This window comes from Staurois parvus, unplaced genomic scaffold (assembly GCF_062004578.1).
Source record: "Staurois parvus isolate SC_StPar_1 unplaced genomic scaffold, SC_StPar_1.0 ptg000562l, whole genome shotgun sequence".
Lineage (NCBI taxonomy): Eukaryota > Metazoa > Chordata > Amphibia > Anura > Ranidae > Staurois > Staurois parvus.
Window position 1 is genome coordinate 10,558,921 of NW_028318358.1, and position 12,651 is coordinate 10,571,571.

The window sequence follows — 12,651 nt, forward strand, 5'->3', positions numbered from 1 at the left end:
CAGAATCTCTAACACATCCCTTACCTGCCTAGGCATTTTTTTGGTAAAGGTGCACTAACTCTATAAGGCCCTATTCGGTTTTGGAAATTTTTTTATTTGAACATTTTTACAAGAATTTTAGGGTTCGTTTACACTTATCAAAGTGTTTTTAGAAAAGCGCCACACCCTAAAACTCTAAAACAGCAGATTCCTACTTCAAAAAAATCAAAAATAATTTTTTGCTCAAACAAATAAATATAAGGAATGCGCTAAATAAATATATAACTAAATAAATAATAAAAATAATGAAGAATTGTGAAAAAAATATATAGAAAATGTTCATAAATGTTCAAAAGTCTTCAAATAATGTCCACACTGTGCTGAATCCACCACCAAAGAAATTGAATCACTCACCAGAGCTCAATGCTGATCAATAATTGGACCAGCAAAAAGCACTTTTGCTCTGGGAGCAATATAGATCAATCCAGTTCCTGGATGCAATGCTGTGCAAACAAACAAAATCCCATCGGATGAATAGCCAACATTCAAGGATATAGATAATTTCCATGAGTATAAATCACCTTTCTTTCATATACCTCCATACCATTGGGACCATGTTTAAAGGTAAAAGAAAAAGATCATGGTGCAGCAAGTTTAAAAAAATGTAACAAACTTTTAATGAATGAATAAAACTCACAAGTGAGGTGTTTACACCGACACCAGTATCAAAAGCATAGACTTAGGCAACCGTACATGAATGCAACCCCATTCACCACGGATCCCCTCCTTTCACTGGCCTACTGGATGACGACGTCTGAGACAGTCTCTGGATCTGAAAGGAGGGGATCTGTGGTGAACGGGGTTGCATTCATGTACGGTTGCCTAAGTCTATGCTTTTGATACTGGTGTCAGTGTAAACACCTCACTTGTGAGTTTTATTCATTCATTAAAAGTTTGTTACATTTTTTAAACTTGCTGCACCATGATCTTTTTCTTTCACCTTTAAACATGGTCCCAATGGTATGGAGGTATATGAAAGAAAGGTGATTTATACTCCTGGAAATTATCTATATCCTTGAATGGTGGCTATTCATCCAATGGGATTTCGTTTGTTTGCACAGCATTGCATCCAGGAACTGGATTGATATATATTGCTACCAGAGCAAAAGTGCTTTTTGCTGGTCCAATTATTGATCAGCATTGAGCTCTGGTGAGTGATTCAATTTCTTTGGTGGTGGATTCAGCACAGTGTGGACATTATTTGAAGACTTTTGAACATTTATTTTCATTTTCTATATATTTTTTTCACAATTCTTTATTATTTTTATTATGTATTTAGTTATATATTTATTTAGCGCATTCCTTATATTTATTAGTTTACACTTCTGGTTATTGGAGAGTTAAATCGGAGCTTCAGCTGAAAAAAAATAAAAGTCAACAGCTACAAAAACTGTACCTGCTGACTCTTAAAATACAGACACTTACCTGTTCCTCGGTACAGTGGTGTCCTCATCATGGCTGGTTTCACTTCTTCTCTCCCTGGCGCCGGCATCTTTAGTGTGGGCACCTGGCTGTGACAGCTTGCGGCTTCACAGCCGGGTGCCCACTGCACATGTGCGAGAAGTGCTGCTCTTTGTGAATGGCCCCGTAGTCTTCTGGGACCTGTCACGTGTCCCAGAAGACTACAGGGAGGGAGGAGGGGAGGACAACTTCCGCTTCCGATCAACTTAGGCGATTGCAGCGGAAGTGGGAGCGGGTACCTGTCAAATCCGGGTGCCCGCTTCCCCCCACTCCCCAAAGGTGCCAATCCTTAACCCTTTGAGGACCATAAGATTACGAAACGCCAAAATACGTCCCTTGGTCCTCAAAGGGTTAATGGGGAGTGGGGGACAAAGACTTAAAGTGGAACTTCCCCTTTTGGGTGGAGCTCTGCTTTAAAATGCACAGTTGAGATTAAAAGGTTAATTGCTTGTTTATGCCTAAAGGAGCAACAAAAGGAAATTTACTTACCTGATCCTTTGCTCCTTTCCCTAGCTAGACCAGTCCTTGCAGCTTCTGTACTCCCGTGCTCCAGAGGTCTATGATCCTGAAGTCATTAAGACCAGAGCAGAGTCCATAGCCCTGCTCTCAGTGTGAGAACACGGGGGTATAGTCCACCACCAGATTGAGAGGAGCCCCATCTTCCAGGGGAGTAGAGGATCAGATAGGTAAAATGGTTTCTCCTTTTCGCTAGACAAAACTAGCTATCAATGTTAGCAGTGCCAGCACAGACCCACTGCAAGGGATACTTTTTTTTCTGCCCAGACTTGCGCTTTAAGCTGCAAAGCCAGCAAAGGGGGGTATAGATATTGTAAAGCCTCAATGCTTTGCAAAAATGATCAACACTGTCATGTTAGGTGGGCTGTGCTGCCCACTGAATGTGACCCATTCAACTGAATGCAGGTGCTCCGCAACTGCCCCACAACCCTGCCTCCTCACTGTCTGTAAAATGCCCTTTGAAGAGTGATCCAACATGGATCTCTCTTTAGTAGGCAACGCAAAGGTAAAAAAATCCCTTAGGCTTCAGCATTTTTTATTTTCAACCAGTGCAAATCTAGACACTACAGGGAAACAAGAAATATATTTTTGCACATTGTTAAGGCACTTCCATTGAAATCTAATTGGGGCCAAAACACATGACATCTGATAAATGTACAGGTCTTCTGCCAACTGTTCCTTTTCAACCAGACTAAGTATGTAACTATTGCCCCCAAGAAGCTCATGTACTTTTTTGCGTTATGTTTTAAATACAGTATGTAGGGATCTGTTGCTCTCTACTGTCTGAATTTTTAACTACTTCATGGTATCATAGAGCTAATTGCATGTAGCACTTCCTGTCTCTGGGAGGCTGGGTTGAAAAGCTCAGAGGAAGGAAGTAGAGAGAGGGTTTTGGACCACATGTCCAGTGATGGAGCAGCTGTTATTGATCCAGACAAGAAGCAGGGATTATCAGGTAAGTGTTTCTGTGTTTACTGGTCTACTGCTGTTGCCCATAGCCTCTGGATGTATCTATATGCAAATATATACTGTAGATAGATTGTATATACTGTATATATAACTAAAGACTGGTGACAGAAGTATATTTGTTCCCTTGCTGTTTTCTCAAAAGCACTATACCAGATACTCTGATACAGCATGCATGTGTAGTGGACACCTTGCTATATATTAGTAGGTGAACCTGTTTATCGCAATAGAGTTTATATACAGCTCCTGTTATTTAAGTTAACCCTGTCCCTTCTGGTCTGGGATTCTATCGCTAGTTTTAGCTTAAGGCTCAATAACCAGCTTAGTCTAGAGCCAGGTTAGGCATCCAACGACTCATAGGTAGTTGGAGAACTTGTATTTCAAATTAGAAGCTACACGGGACTAAGATACAGAGTACGTATTCTGACTTTGAGTTCCAGTGTCACACCACATTGTCTGCTGGTTAGAAATAGCTGGCTGGACAACGGCTGGAGGATCTCTCCATTATCACTTGTCTTCAGGTCTCTTATACCAAGACAGATGCTGCATCATAATCATCCATCATATGTGCACAATTCTACCAGGACTCCTTGTTGATAATACCTGTCTACACATTTGATATACTGTATATATTACTATTAATGTTTTGTTACATAAAGCTCATAATATTTCCGTATAGATGTGCATCTATATACTTATGGTTAATGTTATATGCTGGTTGCTCTGCTCCTAATTACTTTGATGTGAATAGAGGGGATTTCCTTCCAGGGAAATTAACCAATAATCCAAAGGGCCCTGTTCTGGACGGAAGCAGTGACAACTTTATTATCAAACCCACTCTTCACCCACTTAGTGAAGGTTCTGGTCCTCTTATTTACCTACAGGTTTCCTGTTTGGGAATACCATTTCTTATAACCCCCCAAAAGAGGGCTACAAGTTTCTCCAACTATATCTGAGATGCAATGTGCAGTAATGTGTATCTCTAGACACATTTTTGTAGTTCTGAGTAGAGTAGGAAGGGTGTTAACCCCTTCCAGTTTTGATTGCAGTCTGTGTCCTATTTGGGAGATGAACTCTCTATTTGTCTTTTTTGACATTTGACACAGGACTGAATGTTCTGTATTGGCATCGGTTGTACTTGTGGCGAGATTCGTTTAGACCCAGTCTGTCAGAATGTGTGCAGCAAGTTGAATGATTGCCTTAACAGATAGTTTACTCAATGAATAACAACTTCAGAGGTATTTTCCAATGCTTCTTTATGCTTCAAGGTAGCAAAGGTATGAACATAAAAGGTGTTTTCATAGGTAAATTTCCAGTGCTGTCATAGCTTCCTCACTCTACAGCATCTTGATAACCACTAAACAAAAATTGTGTTACAACAGGAAATGAAGGGTGGAAGCAACCAACTAGTCAGAAACAGCAAGGGTGTTTGGATGATACCAAATAACATTATAACATAACGTAAATAACAACTGCTAAACAGTAAAGCTGCGTGGCAGCATAGTCCCCGTCTGGTATCGAGAGATACCACTACACAATTATTTTTTTTCTTTTTTAAAATACTGTTAACATTGCATACAGTAAAATACTATCTAACCTTCCCAATTCTGCAAGTTAGCTATATTAGAGGTCTTAAGTGACTCCCTCACATAACACTGAATCAGAATTACTAGAAGCAGGCATAATCAGGACAACCTCAGTGACTGGTCTGAGAGGTTTTTGAGTCTCCGTCCTTAACGATCCTGACTTCCACACTTCGGACTCTTCCATCATCACTGGCAATGGCTTTTGTAATAAGTCCAACTGGCCACTGGATCCGGTGAGTTTGCTGCTCTTTTAGCAGGACTAGGTCCCCTTCCTTTAAGTTGGGCTTCTGGGTTTGCCACTTTTTACGTCCTTGGAGAAGTGTGAGGTATTCCTTCCTCCATCTGTCCCAGAAACGATCTGCAAGGTATTGAGCGTATCTCCACTGACGTTTATATACGTCCTTTTCATCGAAAATACCCTTTGGCGCTTGAATCTGTCCAATCTTCCTGCTCAATAATGTAGCTGGAGTTATAGTCAGAAATTCTGGGTCTGTAGATACGGCAGTCAATGGTCTTGAGTTGATTATTGCTGCGACCTCAGCAAGGAATGTGGTGAGCACCTCATGGGTAAGGCGTGAAGAACTCACGTCAAGCAACATTGAGTCCAGTATGCGCCTTGCCATCCCAATCATGCGTTCCCATGCTCCGCCCATGTGCGAAGAGTGTGGTGGGTTGAATTTCCATACGCAGCCTTGATCACTCAAATAATTTCCAACTTGTTGTTGGTCTATCTGCAACTCTCTGCAAGCACCAATGAAATTAGATCCAGAATCTGATCTCAACAACTTCACAGGACCTCTTAGAGCAAGAAATCTCCTTAGAGCGTTGATAAAACTTGAAGTGTCCATTGACTCAATCACTTCGATATGTACAGCTCTTACACTTAAGCAAGTGAACATTGCAGCCCATCTTTTGCTGTTGACTTCACCACCACGAGTTCTTCTGGCTGTTACTATCCATGGTCCAAACACATCAATTCCAACATATGTAAAGGGTGCATCTTCACTCAGTCTGTCTGCGGGTAGGTCAGCCATCTGTTGATACTGCTGTCTACCTCTTAACTTCTGACATTTGACACAGTTATGAATAATCGTGGCTATTTGTCTTTTCACTCCAATTATCCAGAACCCTGCAACTCTGATGGCACCTTCGGTATAGTGTCTTCCTTGATGTCTGACTCTCTCATGGTAATGCTGGATAATCAAGGTTGCCAAATGGTGGTTTCTTGGTACTATCAAAGGGTTCTGTTCCCTTCTTAGCAGGTTTGACTTATTCAGTCTTCCCCCAACTCTAAGCATACCTTCATTGTCGATTATTGGGTTCAGTTTAAATAGTGGGCTACCCTTTGAGACTGGTCTATTGCCTCTCAAACACTTAATCTCTTCTGCAAAGACTTCTTTTTGCACACGACGTATGATGAACAACTCTGCCTTCTCATACTCTAACGCATTGGGTGACTCCTTGCAAGTGTGCCATCCATGACAAGATGATGTCTGGTTGGACTTGTGGAAAATCTGTGCAATATGACTCAATCTTGCTATAGTCTTCACCAATCTTTTCCAAGAAGAGAAACGTTCAAAACGTCTTACCTCCAAGTTTCTTCTTGAGCAGATGTTAGAACTCAATGTTATAACTTCAGGGCGGATTTCCTGATCAGTGTCTGGATCCACCAGGTAGAAATCGATATCTTCTTCTGAGTTTGTAGAAGACTGGTCTGTTAAAAACTTGGGTCCTGTAAACCAAATGGTTTGCGTGAGGACAACTGCTGGCACTGACCTCGTGGCAATGTCGGCGGGATTCAAACTAGTCGGGACATAGTTCCATTGTTCAGGTCTACTGATTTTCCTTATTCGTTCTACCCTGTTAGCCACGTACACATAGAACCTTCTTACACTGTTGCATATGTAGCCAAGTACGACCTTGCTGTCAGTGTAGTACTTAACCTGATCAATTTCAGTGTCCATTTCGTTTTGCAGGAATTCTACAACTTCGACAGCTAGGGTTGCTCCACACAATTCCAATCTTGGAATAGTATGAGCCAGTTTTGGAGATAACTTGGCTCTTCCTAGAAGAAACCCGACATGGGATCTCCCAGAGGGATCTATGATCTTGAGATAAGCCACGGCCACTATAGCCTCAGTGGGCGCATCACAAAAGATATGAATCTCTTTCCTCTGACTTCTTGAAGTTGAAGCAGGTGAATAGCAGCGTGGGATTTTAAGTTCTTCCAGTACTTTCAAGGAGTCTCTCCATTTCTCCCATTTAGGTAGTAGGTCTGCTGGCAGAGGGGCATCCCAATCTGTCACTATCTCAGTAAGCTGACGAAGTATGGATCTCCCTTGGACGGTAACTGGAGTCACGAAGCCTAGGGGATCGTAAAGGCTATTGACAGTTGACAGGATTCCTCGTCTGGTGAATGGCTTCTTGGTGTCAGAGACCTGAAACGTGAATGCATCTGAAGTTACATTCCAGAGAAGAACGAGACTCCTTTGCGTGGGTAGGGCATCTACTCCCAAATCCAAATCCTTCAAATCTTTAGCATGATCTTCTGGATTAAAAGCCTTCATTACTTCACTGCTATTAGATGCGATCTTATGAAGCCTTAAGTTGGCAGTCAACAGGAGCTGTTGAGTTCCTTTTATCAGATTGATGGCTTCTTCAGGTGTTGGGAAGGATTTCAGACCATCATCTACATAGAAATCTCTCTCAATGAATTGCCTGGTGGCAAATCCAAATTCCTTTTCACCTTCCTGTGCTGTTCTTCTCAGTCCATAAGTTGCCACGGCAGGAGATGGACTATTGCCAAAGACATGGACTCTCATGCGATAATCTATCACCTGATCATTAATGTCATTGTTGCGGTGCCACAAGAATCTGAGATAATTTCTGTGGTCTTCTTTGACTATGAAACAGTGGAACATCTGTTGGATGTCAGCTGTCACGGCAATGGGTTCCTTCCTGAACCGTATCAACACTCCTATAAGGTTGTTCGTTAGATTTGGACCTGTTAGAAGAACGTTGTTTAAAGAAGTTCCCTTGAACTGAGCGCTTGAGTCGAAGATGATTCTGATTTGCTCCGGTTTACGAGGATGGTAGACTCCAAAGGATGGGAGGTACCAGCATTCTTCACCTTCTTCAAGGTCTGGTGCTGGCTCAGCATGATGGTTTTCTAGAATCTTCTGCATGAATGCTAGAAAGTGATCTTGCATCTCAGGTTTGTTGCGTAGAGTTCTCTTAAGTGCAGCAAATCTGGCTAAAGCTTGTTCTCGATTGTTAGGGAGAGTAAGCCTTGGTACACGAAAGGGTAATGGAGCTACCCAACTGTTGGAGTTGTCCTTGAAGAACTCTTCATTCATAATCTTGATGAACTCCTTGTCTTCGACCGAAGGAGCAATCTTGTTGTCATCACAAGTAGTCTGGTACACTGCATCACAAAGATCCTTGTGAGTGCTTGATATGGAACTTCAGGATTGAAATCAAGTCTTTCCTTCACAGGTGTATGATCCCTCCACATTAGATCAATCTCACAAGCTCTCGGATGTAGCTTCCTACAAAACTAAACAAACTTCTCCTATTATCACCCATCCAAGATCAAGTTTCTGGGCATAAGGAGCATCATCTGGACCGTTACATAACTATCTTATTTTATGAACTCTAGGAATGTCTCTCCCTAGAAGAATCAAGATCTTCTCATCCTTGTTAAGTGTAGGAATGCATTTAGCAATGTGGCTCAAATGAGGGTGATGATGTGCAACCTCAGGTGTGGGGATCTCTTCTCTGTTGTTCGGTAGTTGATCACATTCAATTAGAGTAGGAAGAGGAAACTCTATGTTCTCATATTCTGATGCCACTATGAAGCCATGGGCTCTTCTTCCAGAAGTATTGACCCTTCCTGCGCATGTCTGCAAGGTATAGGACCAGGCCTCTCCATGAATGTTGAATAAGTCAAAGAATTCTGTACTTGCCAACGAGCGATTGCTCTGATCGTCGAGTATGGCATACATTTTTATGGCATTTTGTGGACATCCTTCAGGAAAAACCCTTACAAGACATATCTTGCTGCAAGACTTGCTATGAAGCCCTTCTCCACACACCTCTGTACATCTCGTGGTTACGGGGTTGGCATGTTGCTCAGTTCTCTCCCCGCCGTCATCTGAGGTGGTCTTGGGGTTGCTGCCGGGTGAAGGTTTCCTTTTGAACAGGTCTGAATGAAGAGCGTCCACATGCTTGGCATTGTTGCACAGGGAACATCTGATGGCGATCTTATAGTCTCTTGCGAAATGATCGGAGGATGCACAACACTTGAAACAGATATTATGTTCTTTGAGAAATGTCTTGCGTTCTTCCATAGGCTTGTCCTTAAATGCACGACATTTGGAGAGAGAATGTGGCGCATTATGAATGGGACACTGTTGATCAAGCTTGCTTGCCTTGGTATCTTGTAATTTAGTGTCTGTAGCCAAGACGTTGGACGTGATAGCGGTCTTCCTCACGGCAATAGGATGCCTTAAGTCCCTGAATTTACTGTTGGTGGCAATACCCTTTGAAGTAGTTGAAGGAAAGATGGTTGTATCTGGATACAGGAAGCTTGGGTCATTCTTGGGTCTTGCGATCTTCCTGACGAACTCTGCAAAATAGGAAAAGGGGGGAAAAGAAACATGGTGTTCATATTTATACTTTGATCCTACGCTAGTCCACTTTCCCTGGAGATGACTAGGCAACTTTGCTACAATAGGATTTACGCCTTGAGCAGTGTCTAAATAGCTAAGACCTGGCAAACTAGGATCTGACTTAGCAATTTCAAGTTCATGAAGGAGATCACCTACAGTTGCAAGAAAAAGTATGTGAACCCCTTGAGATTACATGGAGTTTTGCATGAATTGGGCATAAAATGTGCTCTGAACGTCATCTAAGTCACAACAATAGAAGAACACAGTCTGCTGAACATAATACTACACAAATATTAGATGTTGCCATGGTTTAATTGCACATAACATGTAATCATTCACAGTGCAGGGAGGAAAAAGTATGTGAACCTTTGGACTTAATAACTGGTTGACCCTCCTTTGGCTGCAATAACCTCAACCAAACGTTTCCTGTAGTTGCAGATCAGACCTGCACAACGATCTGGAGTCATTTTGGACCACTCCTCTTCACAAAACTGTTTCAGTGTAGCAATATTCTTGGGATGTCTGGTGTGAATCGCTCTCTTAAGGTCATGCCACAGCATTTCAATCGGGTTGAGGTCAGGACTCTGACTGGGCCACTCCAGAAGGCGTATTCTGTGCTGTTGCAGCCATTGTTTTGTTGAATGACTTGTATGCTTTGGGTCATTGTCCTGTTGCATCACCCATCCTCTGCGGAGCTTCAGTTGGCGGACAGATGGCCGTACGTTTTCCTGCAAAATGTCTTGATAAACTCTGGAATTCATTTTCCCATCAATGACAACAATCCATCCAGGCCCTGAGGCAGCAAAGCAGCCCCAAACCATGATGCTCCCTCCGCCATGTTTCACAGTGGGGATGAGGTTTTGATGTTGGTGTGCTGTGCCTTTTTTTCTCCACACATAGTGTTGTGTGTTCTTCCCAAACAACTCAATCTTGGTTTCATCTGTCCACAGTATATTTTGCCAGTAGTGCTGTGGAACATCCAGGTGCTCTTTTGCAAACTTCAAACGTGCTGCAATCTTCTTTTTGGACAGCAATGGCTTCCTCCATGGTGTCCTCCCATGTACTCCATTCTTGTTTAATGTTTTCCTTATTGCAGATGTGTCAACAAAAATGTTAGCATGTACCAGAGATTTCTGTAGGTCTTTAGCTGACACTCTGGGATTCTTCTTTACCTCATGCAGCATTCTGCGCTGTGCTCTTGCAGTCATTTTTACAGGACGACCGCGCCTAGGGAGAGTAGCAACAGTGCTAAACTTTCTCCATTTGTAGACAGTCTGTCTTACCGTGGACACATGAACATCAAGGCTTTTGGAGATACTTTTGTAACCCTTTCCAGCTTCATGCAAGTCAACAATCCTTGATCGTAGGTCTTCTGAGAGCTCTTTTCTGCGAGGCATGGTTCACATCAGACAGTGCTTCTTGAAACCAGTAAACCCAAAACAGGTGTGTGTTTTTTAAGGGCAGGACAGCTGTCAGCAACACATCCAATATCATCACACTGATTGGAGTCAAGGTTGGCTCACTCCTGGCTCCAATTAGCTCTGGGAGAAGTCATTAAGCTAGGGCATCACATACTTTTTACTCCCTGCACTGTGAATGTTTACATGTTATGTGCAATAAACCATGGCAACATCTAATGTTTGTGTAGTATTATGTTCAGCAGACTGTGTTCCTCTATTGTTGTGACTTAGATGATGTTCAGAGCACATTTTATGCCCAATTCATGCAAAACTCCACGTAATCCCAAGGGGTTCACATACTTTTTCTTGCAACTGTAACTCTCTAAGCCTATGATTGTCCTTAACAGAAATCTTAGGAAAGTCTTTTAGTCTCTGGAATAAGGCAGATTCAATGACTTCGGGGCTCCCATAGTCTTGTTCCAGACGTTCCCAGGCAGCATTGAGGCCTGCTTCAAAGTTGTAAATGTAGACGGATTTAAGTCTCTTTACTTGTTCTGAAGATTGACGCCCCAACCACCTTATTAGTAAGTCAAGTTCTGCTTGAGGTTCAATATCCAAGTTCTTGGTTACCGCCTTAAATGTAGATCTCCAACTCCTATAGTTCTCTGGGTGGTCATCGAATCTATACAGTCCAGTAGTAATTAACTCTTGCCGAATCATGTACTTGCTGAACTCTGCAATATCAACCCTTTCAGTTTTTACATCCACAGGTGATACTGATGGTGCACCATCTTGGATCATGGTTGGTATCTGATGCTGGCTGATAGGTGGAGAGAAAGGTATTGCAGATGGGTTCAATCCAGGTAAGGGTCTGGTGTCTGAAGATCTCTGTGCGTTTGAAGTTGAAGTTAACTGTATTACAAGAGGTATAGAGTTCACTCTGTATTCTTCTGTTGTGCCCTTGTAATCTCTATTCACATATGGTTGTGGTGGCACATGAGCTGGATAAGTTGGTACACTTAATTTTGTGGCACGCGGTAGTTGTGGAGTGTCTCTGTTGGAAGGTGCGTCTGGTTGGTCAGCTTGCTTTGACGACATGTTGCCTTCCGATTGACTTGCTGGATGATTATGGGAAGAATCTCCAACTGTAGGTGGAACTGTATCGTCATCGTTCTGGGTTAAGACAAACTGTAGGGTCCTTTCAACAGGGTCTTGACAAGCAGCCAAGCTGGGACAATATGCTCCTTCTTCTTCTAAAAGGGCTTGTTCCAAGACGGATAATTCTGCTAAGGCTACTTCCTTTTCTCTATTTTTCTGTAGGATTTCTAGCTGGGCCTTGAAGGCTGCTTCTCTTTCAGAACAGGTGGCTTGAACCTGGGCTACTGCAACCTTTTGGCGAACCTTGAGTATTTGGTCGCTCAGTGTTGACCTTACAGAGCAGGACCGCAATGACTTAGAAAATGATTTATGATATGAGCGGGCAGATCTATTTGATTTTCCTGATTGTCTGGAAGAAGCAGATATACAGGATGTAGTTTCATGTAGTTGTGCTAATCTACCCTCTATCTGTGTCTTTGCTTCAAGATAAGTGATATGTCTCTGTTGGTCAGTAGCAATAAAGTTCTTTAATTCTAGTGAAGCTTCCTCTACATTGGAATGTGACAAAAGGGAAGAGTACTTTTCAGAAAGTCTTTTTATAATTCTCAAATGCCTTCTTAACCCTTGAGAGGGCAGTGTTCAATTGCTCAGAATTGTTGCTAGTTTCATTACTGGCTGTTATACAACTTAAAGTTTTCTCCCATAATGCAGTCAGGTTACTGTATGTCTCTTCCTTACTTGCATCATAAGCCTCCCTTGCCTTCAAAGATGGATGAGGGGCTCTAACAGGACGAGCAGAATGCAGCATGGTGTCTGTTTTATCTTGATTACATACAGGTGACTCATAGGTGGGATCTCTGTCAGACATAATGACAAGTGCTGTAGTTTTAGTGTCTTGTTGGAAATCTGCAGAAA

The 12,651-nt window shown here is 42.3% G+C and overlaps 1 protein-coding gene across 1 annotated transcript; it reads right to left on the reverse strand.

The window, feature by feature from the left end:
- Window positions 1-8,203: 8,203 nt before the first annotated feature.
- On the reverse strand, window positions 8,204-12,604 carry LOC149450828 (uncharacterized). Its single transcript, XM_089691345.1, is given in 4 exon segments — window positions 8,204-9,390; window positions 9,919-9,923; window positions 11,018-12,333; window positions 12,335-12,604. Coding segments are annotated over 4 exon segments (2,778 nt in total).
- Between the last annotated feature and the right edge of the window lie 47 nt (window positions 12,605-12,651).